Source organism: Anser brachyrhynchus, assembly GCF_964034855.1.
Source record: "Anser brachyrhynchus genome assembly, chromosome: 36".
NCBI classification, from domain to species: Eukaryota; Metazoa; Chordata; class Aves; order Anseriformes; family Anatidae; genus Anser; species Anser brachyrhynchus.
Window position 1 is genome coordinate 146618 of NC_137729.1, and position 20153 is coordinate 166770.

At 59.1% G+C, this 20153-nt stretch overlaps 3 protein-coding genes across 9 annotated transcripts; all 3 read right to left on the reverse strand.

Moving 5' to 3' along the window:
• Window positions 1-3880: 3880 nt before the first annotated feature.
• LOC308184566 (uncharacterized protein) lies at window positions 3881-6777 on the reverse strand. Of its 3 annotated transcripts, XM_080571760.1 has the most exons (9): window positions 6654-6777; window positions 6376-6528; window positions 6119-6273; window positions 5724-6015; window positions 5461-5637; window positions 5019-5360; window positions 4798-4900; window positions 4640-4699; window positions 3881-4423 (listed from the first exon to the last, which is right to left on the reverse strand). In XM_080571760.1, exons 1-9 carry the CDS (start codon window positions 6750-6752, stop codon window positions 4167-4169), a joined length of 1638 nt encoding a protein of 545 aa, XP_080427886.1. In that variant the 5' UTR covers window positions 6753-6777; the 3' UTR covers window positions 3881-4166. The 3 variants fall into 3 exon arrangements, with proteins under 3 accessions (XP_080427886.1, XP_080427885.1, XP_080427884.1); XM_080571759.1 differs by having other exon boundaries at window positions 5019-5120; window positions 5205-5360; window positions 5461-6273; XM_080571758.1 differs by having other exon boundaries at window positions 5461-6273.
• Window positions 6778-6838: 61 nt separating this feature from the next.
• Window positions 6839-8847, reverse strand: LOC308184556 (uncharacterized protein; the record flags this gene model as incomplete). Its single annotated transcript, XM_080571732.1, has 6 exons — window positions 8032-8847; window positions 7839-7918; window positions 7619-7753; window positions 7433-7512; window positions 7191-7302; window positions 6839-7069 (listed from the first exon to the last, which is right to left on the reverse strand). Exons 1-6 carry the CDS (start codon window positions 8300-8302, stop codon window positions 6839-6841), a joined length of 909 nt encoding a protein of 302 aa, XP_080427858.1. The 5' UTR covers window positions 8303-8847.
• Window positions 8848-14003: 5156 nt separating this feature from the next.
• LOC308184536 (uncharacterized protein) lies at window positions 14004-18194 on the reverse strand. 5 transcript variants are annotated; one of them, XM_080571689.1, is made up of 14 exons: window positions 17979-18194; window positions 17759-17893; window positions 17573-17652; window positions 17332-17443; window positions 17123-17212; window positions 16797-16901; window positions 16520-16672; window positions 16263-16417; window positions 15868-16159; window positions 15605-15781; window positions 15163-15504; window positions 14942-15044; window positions 14784-14843; window positions 14004-14568 (listed from the first exon to the last, which is right to left on the reverse strand). In XM_080571689.1, exons 1-14 carry the CDS (start codon window positions 18084-18086, stop codon window positions 14312-14314), a joined length of 2169 nt encoding a protein of 722 aa, XP_080427815.1. In that variant the 5' UTR covers window positions 18087-18194; the 3' UTR covers window positions 14004-14311. The 5 variants fall into 5 exon arrangements, with proteins under 5 accessions (XP_080427815.1, XP_080427811.1, XP_080427814.1 ...); XM_080571688.1 differs by having other exon boundaries at window positions 14005-14568; window positions 15163-15264; window positions 15349-15504; window positions 15605-16159; window positions 16520-16901; XM_080571685.1 differs by having other exon boundaries at window positions 15605-16159; window positions 16520-16901.
• Between the last annotated feature and the right edge of the window lie 1959 nt (window positions 18195-20153).

The following is a 20153-nucleotide window of genomic DNA, read 5'->3' on the forward strand; positions in this document are numbered from 1 at the left end:
CCCCCCATGGGGCGCAGGTTTTCCCCCAGGCTCGGCCTTGAGCCCTCACAAATGGACTTAGAACTGAAAGGAAAGGTTTTAAAACCCCAAAATGAGGCTTCGGACCCTAAAGACAGGGTCCCCTAGCACTGAAAATTGGGATTTGGTGTGAAAAAGGAGGGTTTAATCCTGCAGTGAGAATTTGGGGTCTTGAAAAGGGAGGGTTGGATTTTAAAAAGTGGGGTTTGCACCTTAAAAAAAAAAAAAAAGAGTAGTTTTTTTTGTTTGTTTGCTTGTTTGTTTTTCACATGAAAGTATAAAGTCTTTAAGGTTGGGCTCCCCCCGTCTCGTTGGAGGCCACCTCAGCAGGCGCCAAAGGAGGAGGCCGGGCACAGGAGGGAGGCTGAGGGAGCCCTCAGGGAGGGCGGCCATTTTGTGGTCCCTTAAAAAGATTTTTTTTAGCCTGAAACGATAAAATCTTTAAGGTTGGAAAGATCTCTCAACCTAATCTGGAGAAATCCCCCACGAAAGCACGCCCCTGAACCTTTTAAACTCCTCCAGGCACGCTCTAAGGAGGTTTTCTGACCTCCAACGGTGCTTTTGGTCTGAAAAGGGTGGATTTTCCCAAAATGAAAATTGACCAAAATAAACTTTGTCCTATCAAAACTTTAACTGCTCAAAACTTTCTCCTCTCAAAACGAAATTTACCAAAATAAAACTTTATTCTCTCAAAACGGGGCTGGGGTTTGATCCCTCATTTGTCCACCCAAATCCTTGAACTTTTGTGTTTACCACGTGCTCTACAACCACAAAACCCCATTTTTCACTCCCCAGTCCTTCAAAATTTCGATTTTTTTTGAAGAAGACCCCAAAAAGGGGGGCACAGCCTCGGCTCCCCCCTCACGGCGCAGGCCGGGCCCAGCAGGGAGGCTGAGGGGGCCCTCAGGGAGGGTGGCCATTTTGTGGTCCCTCACGGAGCACAGAGGGGCTGAGGAGAGATGGCTGCCCGTGGCTTCTGGGGGGGACACGGGGACGTGTCAGGGAATGGGGGGGCTCTGGGAACGGGGGGGGCTCTGCTAATTACAGTCCTCAGTCGTTAGGGTTGGAAGAGACCTCCAGGGTCATCTGGTCCCAAAAACTGAATGTGGGACTCGAGGTTCAACGCAATGCTCGAGGATCCCCCCCCCCCCGAAAATAAAGCTTCACAAAGCACCCCCCCCCAAAAAAAAGCACAAGGTCCCCTCAAAACCCCCCTAAAAGCCCCCAGAACACCCCAAAACCCCTAAATCTCCCCCAAACCACCCAAGGCAGCAGAATCCCCCCCATGGGGCGCAGGGTTTCCCCCAGGCTCGGCCTTGAGCCCTCACAAATGGACTGAGAACTGAAAGGAAAGGTTTTAAAACCCCAAAATGAGGCTTCGGACCCTAAAGACAGGGTCCCCTAGCACTGAAAATTGGGATTTGGTGTGAAAAAGGAGGGTTTAATCCTGCAGTGAGAATTTGGGGTCTTGAAAAGGGAGGGTTGGATTTTAAAAAGTGGGGTTTGCACCTTAAAAAAAGAGGTTTATAGCCAAAAATTACAAAATCTTTAAGGTTGGAAAGATCTCTTAACCTAATTTTGGAGAAATCCCCCATGAAAGCATGCCCTTAAACCTTTTAAAGTCCTCCAGGCATGGTCCAAGGAGGACCTCCAAGGAGGTTTTCTGGTCTCAAACAGAGCTTTTGGGCTGAAAAGGGTGGGATTTCCCATAATAAAACTTGACCAAAATAAACTTTGTCCTCTCAAAACTTAATCCTCTCAAAACTTTATTCTCTCAAAACCAAATTTACCAAAATAAAACTTTATTCTCTCAAAACAGGGCTGGGGTGTGACCCCTCATTTTTCCACCCAAATCCTTGAACTTTTGCTCTTTACTGTGTGCCGTAAACCCACAAAACCCCGTTTTCCACCCCAGTCCTTCAGAATTTCGATTTGTTTTCGAGGAGACCCCAAAAAGGGGGGCACAGCCTCGGCTCCCCCCTCACGGCGCAGGCCGGGCCCAGCAGGGAGGCTGAGGGGCCCTCACGGAGGGCGGCCATTTTGTGGTCCCTCACGGAGCACAGAGGGGAGCACAGAGAGGTTTTAAAATCCCAAAATGAGGCTTCCGACCCTAAAGACAGGGTCCCCTAGCACTGAAAACTGGGATTTGGTGTGAAAAAGGAGGGTTTAATCCTGCAGTGAGAATTTGGGGTCTTGAAAAGGGAGGGTTGGATTTAAAAAAGTGGGGTTTGCACCTTAAAAAAAAAAAAAAAGAGTAGTTTTTTTTGTTTGTTTGCTTGTTTGTTTTTCACATGAAATTATAAAGTCTTTAAGGTTGGGCTCCCCCCGTCTCGTTGGAGGCCACCTCAGCAGGCGCCAAAGGAGGAGGCCGGGCACAGGAGGGAGGCTGAGGGAGCCCTCAGGGAGGGCGGCCATTTTGTGGTCCCTTAAAAAGATTTTTTTTAGCCTGAAACGATAAAATCTTTAAGGTTGGAAAGATCTCTCAACCTAATCTGGAGAAATCCCCCACGAAAGCACGCCCCTGAACCTTTTAAACTCCTCCAGGCACGCTCTAAGGAGGTTTTCTGACCTCCAACGGTGCTTTTGGTCTGAAAAGGGTGGATTTTCCCAAAATGAAAATTGACCAAAATAAACTTTGTCCTATCAGAACTTTAACTGCTCAAAACTTTCTCCTCTCAAAACAAAATTTACCAAAATAAAACTTTATTCTCTCAAAACGGGGCTGGGGTTTGATCCCTCATTTGTCCACCCAGAGCCTTGAACTTTTGTGTTTCCCACGTGCTCTACAACCACAAAACCCCATTTTTCACTCCCCAGTCCTTCAAAATTTCGATCTTTTTTGAAGAAGACCCCAAAAAGGGGGGCACAGCCTCGGCTCCCCCCTCACGGCGCAGGCTGGGCCCAGCAGGGAGGCTGAGGGGCCCTCAGGGAGGGCGGCCATTTTGTGGTCCCTCACGGAGCACAGAGGGGCTGAGGAGAGATGGCTGCCCGTGGCTTCTGGGGGGGACGCGGGGACGTGTCAGGGAATGGGGGGGCTCTGGGAACGGGGGGGGCTCTGCTAATTACAGTCCTCAGTCGTTAGGGTTGGAAGAGACCTCCAGGGTCATCTGGTCCCAAAAACTGAATGTGGGGCTCGAGGTTGAACGCAGTGCTCGAGGATCCCCCCCCGAAAATAAAGTTTCACAAGGTCCCCTCAAAACCCCCCTAAAAGCCTCCCAGAACACCCCAAAACCCCTAAATCTCCCCCAAACCACCCAAGGCAGCAGAATCCCCCCCCATGGGGCGCAGGTTTTCCCCCAGGCTCAGCCTTGAGCCCTCACAAATGGACTTAGAACTGAAAGGAAAGGTTTTAAAACCCCAAAATGAGGCTTCGGACCCTAAAGACAGGGTCCCCTAGCACTGAAAATTGGGATTTGGTGTGAAAAAGGAGGGTTTAATCCTGCAGTGAGAATTTGGGGTCTTGAAAAGGGAGGGTTGGATTTTAAAAAGTGGGGTTTGCACCTTAAAAAAAGAGTTTTTTTTTCACATGAAATTATAAAATCTTGAAGGTTGGAAAGATCTCTCAACCTAATCTGGAGAAATCCCCCATGAAAGCGCGCCCCTAAACCTTTTAAACTCCTCCAGGCACGGTCTAAGGAGGTTTTCTGACCTCCAGCGGTGCTTTTGGTCTGAAAAGGGTGGATTTTACCACCCAAAATGAAACGTGACCAAAGTAAACTTTGTCCTATCAAAACTTTAACTGCTCAAAACTTAAAAAAAAAAAAGTGGGGTTTGGACCGTAAAAAAAAAAAAAAGAGTAGGGTTTTTTTTTTTTTTTTTCACATGAAATTATAAAGTCTTTAAGGTTGGGCTCCCCCCGTCTCGTTGGAGGCCACCTCAGCAGGCACCAAAGGAGGAGGCCGGGCACAGGAGGGAGGCCGGCGCGGAGCTGTGAGGATGATGGAGGCTGCGGAGCGCCTCCCTTAGGAGGAGAGGCCGAGGGGGTCTTTAGCTCGGAGGACGCCGAGGGGTGAACGCAGGAGGCACCGGACAAACATGGGGACGAAATTTATTTGTGGTGAGGGCGGCAAAACGTGGAGCAGGCTGCCCGGGGGGGGGTGCGGAGGCTCCTCTGCAGGCATCCGAACCCCCTGCGGCCGTGAGGTGAGCTAGTCGTCCTTGCTCTGGCAGGGGGATGGGTCCTTGGACGTCCCTTCAGAGCCGGAACCTTCTGGGCTCTCCTCGGGCTGGGGCTCGGTCTTCGGCCTCTGGCGGCGCCTTCGAGGCCAGCAGCAGAGCGCCGCCAGCGGGTTCCACGGCACCGGCAGCCGCCGGAGCCACTTGCGATGCTGCAGCAGGGCCTGGATGGTGCGGGAGGTCTCCGCGCGCACCGAGGGCGCCGCGTCGTGCATCATGGGCTGCAGGACTGCGGGAGGACGGAGAGAGGCTGGAGCCTCCGCTCGGGCCGCGGAGACCCCTCCGGGAGCCCCCCAGCCGGGAGGAACGCGGGGAGCAGCCGCTCCGAGCGCCCCGCGGCCCCCCCGATTCGTTCCCCCCCCCCAGCCTCCACCGCGCCTCCCCCGGGGCGGAGGCCCGGCCTCCAGTCCTCCCCCGCCTGGCCTCCAGTGCTCCCCTCACTCACTGTCGATGATTTCGCGCAGCTTCTCTTCGCTCTGGTCCTGGAGGAGCTCCGCGGCGAGCCCTAGGAGCAAAGCCGCCCGTCAGCCTCCGCCCCGGGCAGGGCGAGGGGAGGCCGCGGGGCCTCTTGCGGAGGCCGCTGGGGCAGGGAGGTGGCCTCACCGATGAACCTCACGGTCTCCTCGCGCACGGATGCCTGAGGGTCCTCCAGGTACGCCCGGCTCTGCTGTAGGCGCTTCTCTACCCGGTCTCGATCCTGCTGCAGCTGGAGAGGCCGCGAGGCTCGGTGAGCCTCCCCGGCCCCGTTTCTTCCCCCCCCCCCCACCCACCTCGGGGAGCCCCCGAGAGCCCCCCGCCAGCCTCGCCGCGGAGGCCGCCCTCACCAGGCACGCTCTGATCCTCCAGGTCTGCTCCATGTGGGCCACGTCCTTCAGCTCATCCCACCACAAGAGCTCCGCCGCCGCCATGAGGGCTTCTTGGGAGGCCTGCGAGGCAGCGGAGGCACGGGGCTCGGCGCCGGCTCCTCGCGCCCTCCGGCCTCGCCGCGAGCCTCCGTCGCCGGCGCTTACCTTGGCCACGCTGTGGGTCTCGTCGCTCATGCGCAGGTAGAGCGGGACGAGGATCTTGCGCACCTTCTTCCACATCTGCGTCTTGTGCCTCCACAGCACGCGCTCCATGGCCGCCTTGAAGAGCTTCATGGAGCTCTCCCGCACCGCGGCGGCCTCCTGGGGAAGAGGAAGAGGAAGGGGGACGGGGCGTTTCGGCTGCGTGGCTCCGGCACGGGGCGGGCGCCGCGGGGCCGCGGAGGCTCGTCCTCCCGCTTACGTTGTCCAGGAGAGGCTTGACCACGTCGACCAGCTCGAGGGCGGTGAGGCTGGCCGCCTTCTTCTCCACGATGCCGAGGATGTTGCCGCAGACCGCCAGGGCCGCCGCCGTGATGTGGGGCTTGCCGAACTGCAGGGTCTCCAGCACGTCCGGCAGCAGGCACTGCCCTGCCTTGGCCTGCGCCGAAAACACCGGGGCGTGAGGAGGCCGCCGCGCCGCCAGCCGAGGCCGGGAGCGGGGAGGGGAAGAGGGCGGAGGCTCACCAGCTGCGGCCTCTCCATCAGCGCCGCCAGGCCTTTGAGCGCCAGCCAGAGCAGGTGGAAGTTGGCGGTCCTGAGGCAGCGCTGCAGGCACTCCACGTCCCGCAGCTCCTTGGGGACGGGGTCTTCGGGGCGCTGGGCGTAGAGGAGGCTGAGGCGGACGAGGCTGAGGTCCTCGGCCACCCCGAGGAACTCGCGGATGTTCCTGTCGTGCAGCAGCAGGTGGAGCTCGTGCAGGAGCCGCTTCGCCATGGCGGGCACGGCAAACATCACCTCCCACATGTCCATCGAGGCGCTGCGGGCACGGAGAGGGCGTTATCGGCGGGGGCCCCGCGGGGTTATCGGGGGAGCCCCGGGGGCTGCGGTTTGGGGTGCCCTGGAGGCTCGGGGGCCGGTACCTTTCTTGGGACGGGCAGATGAAGAGCACGGTCATGAGCACGGAGCGGGGGAAGCACTCCGTGAGGAGGACGAGCAGCTCCAGGAGCCTCTTCCGCACGTCGGGCGCCGGCTGCTTCTTCAGCGTTTTGAAGAAGAAGTTGACGAAGTGCGGGACCTGCCGGGGGGACGCGGGGGGGTGAAAAGCGGCCTCCTTTCCTTCCCTGCCGGGGGGGGCGTCGAGGCCGGGGGAGGGGGCTCAGGGCGGGGGGGCTCTCACGTCCGCCAGCCAGCTGATGGGGTCTCGGGTGGTCGCGTCGAGCAGAAAGGAGACCCAGTGCTGGTCCTCGTCGCACACGCCTTCTGTCACAAGCTGCAGGCAGGTGAGGATGAGGTCCGTCCTCTGCGAGATCTTCAGGTACCTCCCGAAGGGCTGCGGAAGGCGAGGAGGAGGTTGAAGAGGAGGCCGGGGAGGGAGGAGGCCCCGGCCTCGAGGCTCTGGGGGCTGCGGGGAAAGGGGGGGGGAACGACGCGGCCGGGGGTGGCCGAGCCGCTCACCTCCAGCGAGGAGCACTTGGCCAGGAACTCGCCCAGCTTGCAGACCCTTTCCATGGCTCTCCTGCGGGCGAGGGCGTTCGCGGAGGTGCAGAAACGCATCAGGGCCTGCGAGGAGAAAAGCGAGCTGCCGGCGGGGCTCGGGAGGGCTGGGGGCTGGGGGCTGGGGGTGGCTGGGGGGGAGCCCCTCAGGAAGAAGGGGAGCCCCTCGGGGTGGGGGGGAGCAACCTGGGGTGAGGAGGAGCCCCTCGGGGTGATGAGAAGCCCCCCAGGACGACGAGAAGCCCCCCAGGACGACGAGAAGCCCCCCAGCCGGGCGCGGGACAGACCTGCACGATGCTCTGCAGCTTCTCCGGGAGCTTGGTGGCCGGCGGGCTGAGCAGCAGCAGCTGCAGCATGCTGTCCACGGCGTGCATGGTCTGCGAGTGGGGGGGGAACGAGCGTGGGGTGAGCGTGGGGCTGGGGGCGCCCCGGGAAGGGCCCTGGGGAACCCCCCGGGGGGGGGGAGGGGGGGGGAGGGGAGGGGGCGCCGGCACCCACCATCACATAGAAGCGCGCGTTCAGCTTCTCCTTGGGGGGCAGCAGGAAGACGCTCTGGAAGCAGGTGTCGAGCAGCCGCAGCATCTCCCTCACCTTGATCACCTGCACCGTGCTGCGAGGAGAGGGGGGGGGGAGTGAGGCCGCAGCTGAGGCCCGGCCTCGAGGAGAGGGCGCGAGGCGAGGCCCGGCCTCCCGAACCCAAGAACCCTCGGTCGAGGCCGGAGGCGGCCCCGGGCGCGTACCTCAAGGCGGCGACGGCCAGCATGGCTTGCTCTCGCACCGGAGACTGCAGCTGGTCCTGGGGCTCCGACGCCAGCACGATCTGCGGGAGGGGAGCGGGACGGGAGCTGGCACCCGGCCCCCAGCCCCCGGCGGCACCCAAGGTTGCAGCAGCCCCCCCCCGGCCGCCCGCCTCACCCCCTTCTCACCTCGATGTGCCTGGCCACGTCGGTGCGGCGACAGAAGCAGTCGAGGCCCGCCGACAGCCCCTTCTCGCGGGCGGTGGTGCAGACGCTGCAGACGCTCTCCAGAAACTTCATTTTCTGCTCCTCGCTCAGGTGGCTCTGCGGGAGACCCCCGGTGAGGGGGGGGAGCCCCGGCCGGGAGCCCCCCCCCCAGCCCCCAAGCATCCACGGGGGTCGCCTTTACCTTTTGCTTGTTGGTTACAAAGGCGTCAATGGTGGTCACGGCCTCCTCTTCCTCCTGGTACACGGCCAGGTCGTCGAAGGCTGGGGGAGAGACAGCGAAGGGGGCCATGAGGGGAGAGCGGCGGCAGGGGCGGCGGCGAGCCCCCCCCCGGGGGAGCTCGGCGCGTTCGTGGCGGGGGTTTCTCTGCACTCACGGCCCGGCAGCGGCACGACCTCCTCCTCCTCCTCCTCCTGCTTCACCTCGAGGAAGTCGGAGGATTCCTCAATGGGGGTGGCCCAGCTGTCCACCCAGGCCAAGCGGGGCCGCTCGGGGGGGGGTTTGTCTGCCATGGTGAGGGGGGCGCGAAGGGAGGGAATGAAGCTCCACGCGGGGTGGGTCTCCGGCTCGCTCCCTCTCGCTCCTGCCCTGTCCTGACAGGCACTGGGGGGGGCGGCGAGGCGGCAACGGCTTTTATGTCGTGACATGGCGCGGGTCTCAAAGGGACCCTAACAACAGCACCCGCCCGGCCATGAGACCCCAAAAAGGGGGGGGCACGGCCTCAGCTCCCCCACCCCACACCCTCGTCAGCCTCCCATAAAAGGCCCCAGAACACCCCAAAACCCCTAAATCTCCCCCAAAATCTTTAAGGCTGGAAAGATCTCTCAACCTAATCTGGAGAAATCCCCCATGAAAGCGCGCCCCTAAACCTTTCAAACTCCTCCAGGCACGCTCTAAGGAGGTTTTCTGACCTCCAACGGAGCTTTTGAGTTGAAAAGGGTGGATTTTCCCAAAATAAAAATTTGCCAAAGTAAAACCATGTCTTCTCAAAACTTTGTCCTCTCAAAACTTTCTCCTCTCAAAACAAAATTTACCAAAATAAAACTTTCTCCTCTCAAAATGGGTTAGGGGTTCGACCCCTCATTTTGACCACCCAGAGCCTTGAACTTTTGTGTTTCCCACGTGCTCTACAACCACAAAACCCCATTTTTCACTCCCCAGTCCTTCAGAATTTCGATCTTTTTTCGAGGAGACCCCAAAAACGGGGGCACAGCCTCGGCTCCCCCCTCACGGCGCAGGCCGGGCCCAGCAGGGAGGCTGAGGGGCCCTCAGGGAGGGCGGCCATTTTGTGGTCCCTCACGGAGCACAGAGGGGCTGAGGAGAGATGGCTGCCCGTGGCTTCTGGGGGGGACGCGGGGACGTGTCAGGGAATGGGGGGGCTCTGGGAACGGGGGGGGCTCTGCTAATTACAGTCCTCAGTCGTTAGGGTTGGAAGAGACCTCCAGGGTCATCTGGTCCCAAAAACTGAATGTGGGGCTCGAGGTTGAACGCAGTGCTCGAGGATCCCCCCCACCCCCAAAAATAAAGCTTCAGAAAGCACCCCCCCCCAAAAAAAAGCACAAAGCTCCCCTCAAAACCCCCATAAAAGGCCCCAGAACACCCCAAAACCCCTAAATCTCCCCCAAACCACCCAAGGCAGCAGAATCCCCCCCATGGGGCGCAGGTTTTCCCCCAGGCTCGGCCTTGAGCCCTCACAAATGGACTTAGAACTGAAAGGAAAGGTTTTAAAACCCCAAAATGAGGCTTCGGACCCTAAAGACAGGGTCCCCTAGCACTGAAAATTGGGATTTGGTGTGAAAAAGGAGGGTTTAATCCTGCAGTGAGAATTTGGGGTCTTGAAAAGGGAGGGTTGGATTTTAAAAAGTGGGGTTTGCACCTTAAAAAAAAAAAAAAAGAGTAGTTTTTTTTGTTTGTTTGCTTGTTTGTTTTTCACATGAAAGTATAAAGTCTTTAAGGTTGGGCTCCCCCCGTCTCGTTGGAGGCCACCTCAGCAGGCGCCAAAGGAGGAGGCCGGGCACAGGAGGGAGGCTGAGGGAGCCCTCAGGGAGGGCGGCCATTTTGTGGTCCCTTAAAAAGATTTTTTTTAGCCTGAAACGATAAAATCTTTAAGGTTGGAAAGATCTCTCAACCTAATCTGGAGAAATCCCCCACGAAAGCACGCCCCTGAACCTTTTAAACTCCTCCAGGCACGCTCTAAGGAGGTTTTCTGACCTCCAACGGTGCTTTTGGTCTGAAAAGGGTGGATTTTCCCAAAATGAAAATTGACCAAAATAAACTTTGTCCTATCAAAACTTTAACTGCTCAAAACTTTCTCCTCTCAAAACGAAATTTACCAAAATAAAACTTTATTCTCTCAAAACGGGGCTGGGGTTTGATCCCTCATTTGTCCACCCAAATCCTTGAACTTTTGTGTTTCCCACGTGCTCTACAACCACAAAACCCCATTTTTCACTCCCCAGTCCTTCAAAATTTCGATCTTTTTTGAAGAAGACCCCAAAAAGGGGGACACAGCCTCGGCTCCCCCCTCACGGTGCAGGCGGGCCCAGCAGGGAGGCTGAGGGGGCCCTCAGGGAGGGCGGCCATTTTGTGGTCTCTCAGAGCTTTGCTCTGGGGACTTGGGGCTTCCCTGGGGGGCTCGGAGCCCTTGCCCCGCAGCCACGAGCACTTGGCCAGGAACTCGCCCACTTTGCAGATCCTTTCCACGGCTCTCCTGCAGGCAAGGGCCTCAGAGAGAAGGGGAGCCCCTCGGGGCGGTGGGGGGACCGTCGGAGTGATGGGGAGCAACTTGGGGTAAGCAGGAGCCCCCCAGGGTGGTGGGGAGCTCCTCGGGGAATGGTCGGGAGCCCCTGGGGTTTGTGGGGAGCCCATGGGGTGGTGAGAAGCCCCTCAGAGTGATGGGGAGACCCCCAGGGTGGTGGGGAGCACTTCGGGGTGATGGGGAGCAACGTGGGGTAAGAAGGAGCCCCCCACGGTGAGCGGGGGCCCCGAGGGTGCTGCGGAGCTCCTTGGGGTGGTTTGAGCCCCTCAAAGTGAAGGGGAGACCCCCGGGGTGGTGGGGGGCCCCTCGGGGTGAGGATGAGCCCCTCAGGGCGATGGGGAGCAATGTGGGGCAAGGAGGAGCCCCCCAGGGTGAGGGGGTCCCCAGGATTGGGGTGGGTGATCCTTGGGAGGTACCTTCAGATCCCAAACTTTTTGGGGTCCTTTGAGGCTGGGACTCCGGCCAAAGCTCTGTTTGGGGGGGTCTCCGGCTCGCTCCCTCTCGCTCCTGCCCTGTCCTGACAGGCACTGGGGGGGCGGCGAGGCGGCGACGGCTTTTATGTCGTGACATGGCGCGGGTCTCAAAGGGACCCCAACGACAGCACCCGCCCGGCCATGAGACCCCAAAAAGGGGGGGCACAGCCTCAGCTCCCACACCCCACACCCTCGTCAGCCTCCCATAAAAGGCTCCAGAACACCCCAAAACCCCTAAATCTCCCCCAAACCACCCAAGGCAGCAGAATCCCCCCCATGGGGCGCAGGGTTTCCCCCAGGCTCGGCCTTGAGCCCTCACAAATGGACTTAGAACTGAAACGAAAGGTTTTAAAACCCCAAAATGAGGCTTCGGACCCTAAAGACAGGGTCCCCTAGCACTGAAAATTGGGATTTGGTGTGAAAAAGGAGGGTTTAATCCTGCAGTGAGAATTTGGGGTCTTGAAAAGGGAGGGTTGGATTTTAAAAAGTGGGGTTTGCACCTTAAAAAAAAAAAAAAAAGAGTAGTTTTTTTTGTTTGTTTGCTTGTTTGTTTCTCACATGAAATTATAAAGTCTTTAAGGTTGGGCTCCCCCCGTCTCGTTGGAGGCCACCTCAGCAGGCGCCAAAGGAGGAGGCCGGGCACAGGAGGGAGGCTGAGGGAGCCCTCAGGGAGGGTGGCCATTTTGTGGTCCCTTAAAAAGATTTTTTTTAGCCTGAAATGATAAAATCTTTAAGGTTGGAAAGATCTCTCAACCTAATCTGGAGAAATCCCCCATGAAAGCGCGCCCCTAAACCTTTCAAACTCCTCCAGGCACGGTCTAAGGAGGTTTTCTGACCTCCAACGGTGCTTTTGGTCTGAAAAGGGTGGATTTTCCCAAAATGAAAATTGACCAAAATAAACTTTGTCCTATCAGAACTTTAACTGCTCAAAACTTTCTCCTCTCAAAACGAAATTTACCAAAATAAAACTTTATTCTCTGAAAACGGGGCTGGGGTTCGACCCCTCATTTGTCCACCCAAATCCTTGAAATTTTGTGTTTACCATGTGCTCTAAAGCTCTAAACCCACACAACCCCGCTTTCCACCCCCAGTCCTTCAGAATTTCGATTTTTTTTCGAGGCGACCCCAAAAAGGGGGGCACAGCCTCGGCTCCCCCCTCACGGCGCAGGCCGGGCCCAGCAGGGAGGCTGAGGGGGCCCTCAGGGAGGGTGGCCATTTTGTGGTCCCTCACGGAGCACAGAGGGGCTGAGGAGAGATGGCTGCCCGTGGCTTCTGGGGGGGACGCGGGGACGTGTCAGGGAATGGGGGGGCTCTGGGAACGGGAGGGCCTCTGCTAATTACAGTCCTCAGTCGTTAGGGTTGGAAGAGACCTCCAGGGTCACCTGGTCCCAAAAACTGAATGTGGGGCTCGAGGTTGAACGCAGTGCTCGAGGATCCCCCCCACCCCCGAAAATAAAGCTTCACAAAGCACCCCCCCCTCCCCTCCCAAAAAAAGCACAAAGCTCCCCTCAAAACCCCCCTAAAAGCCTCCCAGAACACCGCAAAACCCCTAAATCTCCCCCAAACCACCCAAGGCACCAGAATCCCCCCCATGGGGCGCAGGTTTTCCCCCAGGCTCGGCCTTGAGCCCTCACAAATGGACTTAGAACTGAAAGGAAAGGTTTTAAAACCCCAAAATGAGGCTTCAGACCCTAAAGACAGGGTCCCCTAGCACTGAAAATTGGGATTTGGTGTGAAAAAGGAGGGTTTAATCCTGCAGTGAGAATTTGGGGTCTTGAAAAGGGAGGGTTGGATTTTAAAAAGTGGGGTTTGTACCTTAAAAAAAGACTTTTTTTTTCACATGAAATTATAAAATCTTGAAGGTTGGAAAGATCTCTCAACCTAATCTGGAGAAATCCCCCATGAAAGCACGCCCCTAAACCTTTTAAACTCCTCCAGGCACGGTCTAAGGAGGTTTTCTGACCTCCAACGGTGCTTTTGGTCTGAAAAGGGTGGATTTTACCACCCAAAATGAAACGTGACCAAAGTAAACTTTGTCCTATCAAAACTTTAACTGCGCAAAACTTTAAAAAAAAGTGGGGTTTGGACCTTAAAGAAAAAAAAAAGAGTAGTTTTGTTTGTTTGTTTGCTTGTTTGTTTTTCACATAAAATTATAAAGTCTTTAAGGTTGGGCTCCCCCCGTCTCGTTGGAGGCCACCTCAGCAGGCACCAAAGGAGGAGGCCGGGCACAGGAGGGAGGCTGAGGGAGCCCTCAGGGAGGGCGGCCATTTTGTGGTCCCTTAAAAAGATTTTTTTTAGCCTGAAATGATAAAATCTTGAAGGTTGGAAAGATCTCTCAACCTAATTTGGAGAAATCCCCCATGAAAGCACGCCCCTAAACCTTTTAAACTCTGGACCTCCAAGGAGGTTTTCTGACCTCCAACAGAGCTTTTGGGCTGAAAAGGGTGGATTTTCCCAAAATAAACCTTGACCAAAGTAAACTTTGTCCTCTCAAAACTTTATCCTCTCAAAACAAAATTTACCCAAAGAAAACTCTCTCCTCTCAAAATGGGGCTGGGGTGTGACCCCTCATTTGTCCACCCAAATCCTTGAACTTTTGCTCTTTACTGTGTGCCATAAAACTACAAAACCCCGTTTTCCACCCCCGAGTCCTTCAGAATTTCGATTTCTTTTTCGAGGAGACCCCAAAAAGGGGGGCACAGCCTCGGCTCCCCCCTCACGGTGCAGGCGGGCCCAGCAGGGAGGCTGAGGGGGCCCTCAGGGAGGGCGGCCATTTTGTGGTCCCTTAAAGAGGTTTATTTTCAGCTTGAAACGATAAAATCTTTAAGGTTGGAAAGATCTCTCAACCTAATTTGGAGAAATCCCCCATGAAAGCGCGCCCCTAAACCTTTCAAACTCCTCCAGGCACGGTCTAAGGAGGTTTTCTGACCTCCAGCGGTGCTTTTGGTCTGAAAAGGGTGGATTTTACCACCCAAAATGAAACGTGACCAAAATAAACTTTGTCCTATCAAAACTTTAACTGCTCAAAACTTAAAAAAAAAAAGTGGGGTTTGGACCGTAAAAAAAAAAAAAAGAGTAGGGTTTTTTTTTTTTTTTTCACATGAAATTATAAAGTCTTTAAGGTTGGGCTCCCCCCGTCTCGTTGGAGGCCACCTCAGCAGGCACCAAAGGAGGAGGCCGGGCACAGGAGGGAGGCCGGCGCGGAGCTGTGAGGATGATGGAGGCTGCGGAGCGCCTCCCTTAGGAGGAGAGGCCGAGGGGGTCTTTAGCTCGGAGCACGCCGAGGGGTGAACGCAGGAGGCACCGGACAAACATGGGGACGAAATTTATTTGTGGTGAGGGCGGCAAAACGTGGAGCAGGCTGCCCGGGGGGGGTGCGGAGGCTCCTCTGCAGGCATCCGAACCCCCTGCGGCCGTGAGGTGAGCTAGTCGTCCTTGCTCTGGCAGGGGGATGGGTCCTTGGACGTCCCTTCAGAGCCGGAACCTTCTGGGCTCTCCTCGGGCTGGGGCTCGGTCTTCGGCCTCTGGCGGCGCCTTCGAGGCCAGCAGCAGAGCGCCGCCAGCGGGTTCCACGGCACCGGCAGCCGCCGGAGCCACTTGCGATGCTGCAGCAGGGCCTGGATGGTGCGGGAGGTCTCCGCGCGCACCGAGGGCGCCGCGTCGTGCATCATGGGCTGCAGGACTGCGGGAGGACGGAGAGAGGCTGGAGCCTCCGCTCGGGCCGCGGAGACCCCTCCGGGAGCCCCTCAGCCGGGAGGAACGCGGGGAGCAGCCGCTCCGAGCGCCCCGCTGCCCCCCCGATTCGTTCCCCCCCCCAGCCTCCACCGCGCCTCCCCCGGGGCGGAGGCCCGGCCTCCAGTCCTCCCCCGCCCGGCCTCCAGTGCTCCCCTCACTCACTGTCGATGATTTCGCGCAGCTTCTCTTCGCTCTGGTCCTGGAGGAGCTCCGCGGCGAGCCCTAGGAGCAAAGCCGCCCGTCAGCCTCCGCCCCGGGCAGGGCGAGGGGAGGCCGCGGGGCCTCTTGCGGAGGCCGCTGGGGCAGGGAGGTGGCCTCACCGATGAACCTCACGGTCTCCTCGCGCACGGATGCCTGAGGGTCCTCCAGGTACGCCCGGCTCTGCTGTAGGCGCTTCTCTACCCGGTCTCGATCCTGCTGCAGCTGGAGAGGCCGCGAGGCTCGGTGAGCCTCCCCGGCCCCGTTTCTTCCCCCCCCCCCCACCCACCTCGGGGAGCCCCCGAGAGCCCCCCGCCAGCCTCGCCGCGGAGGCCGCCCTCACCAGGCACGCTCTGATCCTCCAGGTCTGCTCCATGTGGGCCACGTCCTTCAGCTCATCCCACCACAAGAGCTCCGCCGCCGCCATGAGGGCTTCTTGGGAGGCCTGCGAGGCAGCGGAGGCACGGGGCTCGGCGCCGGCTCCTCGCGCCCTCCGGCCTCGCCGCGAGCCTCCGTCGCCGGCGCTTACCTTGGCCACGCTGTGGGTCTCGTCGCTCATGCGCAGGTAGAGCGGGACGAGGATCTTGCGCACCTTCTTCCACATCTGCGTCTTGTGCCTCCACAGCACGCGCTCCATGGCCGCCTTGAAGAGCTTCATGGAGCTCTCCCGCACCGCGGCGGCCTCCTGGGGAAGAGGAAGAGGAAGGGGGACGGGGCGTTTCGGCTGCGTGGCTCCGGCACGGGGCGGGCGCCGCGGGGCCGCGGAGGCTCGTCCTCCCGCTTACGTTGTCCAGGAGAGGCTTGACCACGTCGACCAGCTCGAGGGCGGTGAGGCTGGCCGCCTTCTTCTCCACGATGCCGAGGATGTTGCCGCAGACCGCCAGGGCCGCCGCCGTGATGTGGGGCTTGCCGAACTGCAGGGTCTCCAGCACGTCCGGCAGCAGGCACTGCCCTGCCTTGGCCTGCGCCGAAAACACCGGGGCGTGAGGAGGCCGCCGCGCCGCCAGCCGAGGCCGGGAGCGGGGAGGGGAAGAGGGCGGAGGCTCACCAGCTGCGGCCTCTCCATCAGCGCCGCCAGGCCTTTGAGCGCCAGCCAGAGCAGGTGGAAGTTGGCGGTCCTGAGGCAGCGCTGCAGGCACTCCACGTCCCGCAGCTCCTTGGGGACGGGGTCTTCGGGGCGCTGGGCGTAGAGGAGGCTGAGGCGGACGAGGCTGAGGTCCTCGGCCACCCCGAGGAACTCGCGGATGTTCCTGTCGTGCAGCAGCAGGTGGAGCTCGTGCAGGAGCCGCTTCGCCATGGCGGGCACGGCAAACATCACCTCCCACATGTCCATCGAGGCGCTGCGGGCACGGAGAGGGCGTTATCGGCGGGGGCCCCGCGGGGTTATCGGGGGAGCCCCGGGGGCTGCGGTTTGGGGTGCCCTGGAGGCTCGGGGGCCGGTACCTTTCTTGGGACGGGCAGATGAAGAGCACGGTCATGAGCACGGAGCGGGGGAAGCACTCCGTGAGGAGGACGAGCAGCTCCAGGAGCCTCTTCCGCACGTCGGGCGCCGGCTGCTTCTTCAGCGTTTTGAAGAAGAAGTTGACGAAGTGCGGGACCTGCCGGGGGGACGCGGGGGGGTGAAAAGCGGCCTCCTTTCCTTCCCTGCCGGGGGGGGCGTCGAGGCCGGGGGAGGGGGCTCAGGGCGGGGGGGCTCTCACGTCCGCCAGCCAGCTGATGGGGTCTCGGGTGGTCGCGTCGAGCAGAAAGGAGACCCAGTGCTGGTCCTCGTCGCACACGCCTTCTGTCACAAGCTGCAGGCAGGTGAGGATGAGGTCCGTCCTCTGCGAGATCTTCAGGTACCTCCCGAAGGGCTGCGGAAGGCGAGGAGGAGGTTGAAGAGGAGGCCGGGGAGGGAGGAGGCCCCGGCCTCGAGGCTCTGGGGGCTGCGGGGAAAGGGGGGGGAACGACGCGGCCGGGGGTGGCCGAGCCGCTCACCTCCAGCGAGGAGCACTTGGCCAGGAACTCGCCCAGCTTGCAGACCCTTTCCATGGCTCTCCTGCGGGCGAGGGCGTTCGCGGAGGTGCAGAAACGCATCAGGGCCTGCGAGGAGAAAAGCGAGCTGCCGGCGGGGCTCGGGAGGGCTGGGGGCTGGGGGCTGGGGGTGGCTGGGGGGGAGCCCCTCAGGAAGAAGGGGAGCCCCTCGGGGTGGGGGGGAGCAACCTGGGGTGAGGAGGAGCCCCTCGGGGTGATGAGAAGCCCCCCAGGACGACGAGAAGCCCCCCAGGACGACGAGAAGCCCCCCAGCCGGGCGCGGGACAGACCTGCACGACGCTCTGCAGCTTCTCCGGGAGCTTGGTGGCCGGCGGGCTGAGCAGCAGCAGCTGCAGCATGCTGTCCACGGCGTGCATGGTCTGCGAGTGGGGGGGGAACGAGCGTGGGGTGAGCGTGGGGCTGGGGGCGCCCCGGGAAGGGCCCTGGGGAATCCCCCGGGGAGGGGAGGGGGGGGAGGGGAGGGGGCGCCGGCACCCACCATCACATAGAAGCGCGCGTTCAGCTTCTCCTTGGGGGGCAGCAGGAAGACGCTCTGGAAGCAGGTGTCGAGCAGCCGCAGCATCTCCCTCACCTTGATCACCTGCACCGTGCTGTGAGGAGGGGGGGGGGGAGTGAGGCCGCAGCTGAGGCCCGGCCTCGAGGAGAGGGCGCGAGGCGAGGCCCGGCCTCCCGAACCCAAGAACCCTCGGTCGAGGCCGGAGGCGGCCCCGGGCGCGTACCTCAAGGCGGCGACGGCCAGCATGGCTTGCTCTCGCACCGGAGACTGCAGCTGGTCCTGGGGCTCCGACGCCAGCACGATCTGCGGGAGGGGAGCGGGACGGGAGCTGGCACCCGGCCCCCAGCCCCCGGCGGCACCCAAGGTTGCAGCAGCCCCCCCCCGGCCGCCCGCCTCACCCCCTTCTCACCTCGATGTGCCTGGCCACGTCGGTGCGGCGACAGAAGCAGTCGAGGCCCGCCGACAGCCCCTTCTCGCGGGCGGTGGTGCAGACGCTGCAGACGCTCTCCAGAAACTTCATTTTCTGCTCCTCGCTCAGGTGGCTCTGCGGGAGACCCCCGGTGAGGGGGGGGAGCCCCGGCCGGGAGCCCCCCCCCCAGCCCCCAAGCATCCACGGGGGTCGCCTTTACCTTTTGCTTGTTGGTTACAAAGGCGTCAATGGTGGTCACGGCCTCCTCTTCCTCCTGGTACACGGCCAGGTCGTCGAAGGCTGGGGGAGAGACAGCGAAGGGGGCCATGAGGGGAGAGCGGCGGCAGGGGCGGCGGCGAGCCCCCCCCCGGGGGAGCTCGGCGCGTTCGTGGCGGGGGTTTCTCTGCACTCACGGCCCGGCAGCGGCACGACCTCCTCCTCCTCCTGCTTCACCTCGAGGAAGTCGGAGGATTCCTCAATGGGGGTGGCCCAGCTGTCCACCCAGGCCAAGCGGGGCCGCTCGGGGGGGGGTTTGTCTGCCATGGTGAGGGGGGCGCGAAGGGAGGGAATGAAGCTCCACGCGGGGTGGGTCTCCGGCTCGCTCCCTCTCGCTCCTGCCCTGTCCTGACAGGCACTGGGGGGGGCGGCGAGGCGGCAACGGCTTTTATGTCGTGACATGGCGCGGGTCACTAAGGGACCACCCCCAGGTCACAAAGGGACCCTAACAACAGCACCCGCCCGGCCATGAGACCCCAAAAAGGGGGGGGCACGGCCTCAGCTCCCCCACCCCACACCCTCGTCAGCCTCCCATAAAAGGCCCCAGAACACCCCAAAACCCCTAAATCTCCCCCAAACCACCCAAGGCAGCAGAATCCCCCCCCATGGGGCGCAGGTTTTCCCCCAGGCTCGGCCTTGAGCCCTCACAAATGGACTTAGAACTGAAAGGAAAGGTTTTAAAACCCCAAAATGAGGCTTCGGACCCTAAAGACAGGGTCCCCTAGCACTGAAAATTGGGATTTGGTGTGAAAAAGGAGGGTTTAATCCTGCAGTGAGAATTTGGGGTCTTGAAAAGGGAGGGTTGGATTTTAAAAAGTGGGGTTTGCACCTTAAAAAAAGAGGTTTATAGCCAAAAATTACAAAATCTTTAAGGTTGGAAAGATCTCTTAACCTAATTTTGGAGAAATCCCCCATGAAAGCATGCCCTTAAACCTTTTAAAGTCCTCCAGGCATGGTCCAAGGAGGACCTCCAAGGAGGTTTTCTGGTCTCAAACAGAGCTTTTGGGCTGAAAAGGGTGGGATTTCCCATAATAAAACTTGACCAAAATAAACTTTGTCCTCTCAAAACTTAATCCTCTCAAAACTTTATTCTCTCAAAACCAAATTTACCAAAATAAAACTTTATTCTCTCAAAACAGGGCTGGGGTGTGACCCCTCATTTTTCCACCCAAATCCTTGAACTTTTGCTCTTTACTGTGTGCCGTAAACCCACAAAACCCCGTTTTCCACCCCAGTCCTTCAGAATTTCGATTTGTTTTCGAGGCGACCCCAAAAAGGGGGGCACAGCCTCGGCTCCCCCCTCACGGCGCAGGCCGGGCCCAGCAGGGAGGCTGAGGGGCCCTCACGGAGGGCGGCCATTTTGTGGTCCCTCACGGAGCACAGAGGGGAGCACAGAGAGGTTTTAAAATCCCAAAATGAGGCTTCCGACCCTAAAGACAGGGTCCCCTAGCACTGAAAACTGGGATTTGGTGTGAAAAAGGAGGGTTTAATCCTGCAGTGAGAATTTGGGGTCTTGAAAAGGGAGGGTTGGATTTAAAAAAGTGGGGTTTGCACCTTAAAAAAAAAAAAAAAGAGTAGTTTTTTTTGTTTGTTTGCTTGTTTGTTTTTCACATGAAAGTATAAAGTCTTTAAGGTTGGGCTCCCCCCGTCTCGTTGGAGGCCACCTCAGCAGGCGCCAAAGGAGGAGGCCGGGCACAGGAGGGAGGCTGAGGGAGCCCTCAGGGAGGGTGGCCATTTTGTGGTCCCTTAAAAAGATTTTTTTTAGCCTGAAATGATAAAATCTTTAAGGTTGGAAAGATCTCTCAACCTAATCTGGAGAAATCCCCCATGAAAGCGCGCCCCTAAACCTTTCAAACTCCTCCAGGCACGGTCTAAGGAGGTTTTCTGACCTCCAACGGTGCTTTTGGTCTGAAAAGGGTGGATTTTCCCAAAATGAAAATTGACCAAAATAAACTTTGTCCTATCAGAACTTTAACTGCTCAAAACTTTCTCCTCTCAAAACAAAATTTACCAAAATAAAACTTTATTCTCTCAAAACGGGGCTGGGGTTTGATCCCTCATTTGTCCACCCAGAGCCTTGAACTTTTGTGTTTCCCACGTGCTCTACAACCACAAAACC

Coding starts and splice junctions, on each gene's coding strand:
- LOC308184566 (XM_080571758.1), bottom strand. CDS start 6,752: ATGCGTTTCTGCACCTCCGCGAACGCCCTCGCCCGCAGGAGAGCCATG. Junction 5,361..5,460: donor TCAAGCCTCTCCTGGACAAC/GTAAGCGGGAGG, acceptor CCTCTTCCCCAG/GAGGCCGCCGCGGTGCGGGA. Junction 4,700..4,797: donor GGAGACCGTGAGGTTCATCG/GTGAGGCCACCT, acceptor CTTTGCTCCTAG/GGCTCGCCGCGGAGCTCCTC.
- LOC308184536 (XM_080571685.1), bottom strand. CDS start 18,086: ATGGCCCCCTTCGCTGTCTCTCCCCCAGCCTTCGACGACCTGGCCGTG. Junction 17,444..17,572: donor CTGGCCGTCGCCGCCTTGAG/GTACGCGCCCGG, acceptor CCCTCCTCACAG/CACGGTGCAGGTGATCAAGG. Junction 14,844..14,941: donor GGAGACCGTGAGGTTCATCG/GTGAGGCCACCT, acceptor CTTTGCTCCTAG/GGCTCGCCGCGGAGCTCCTC.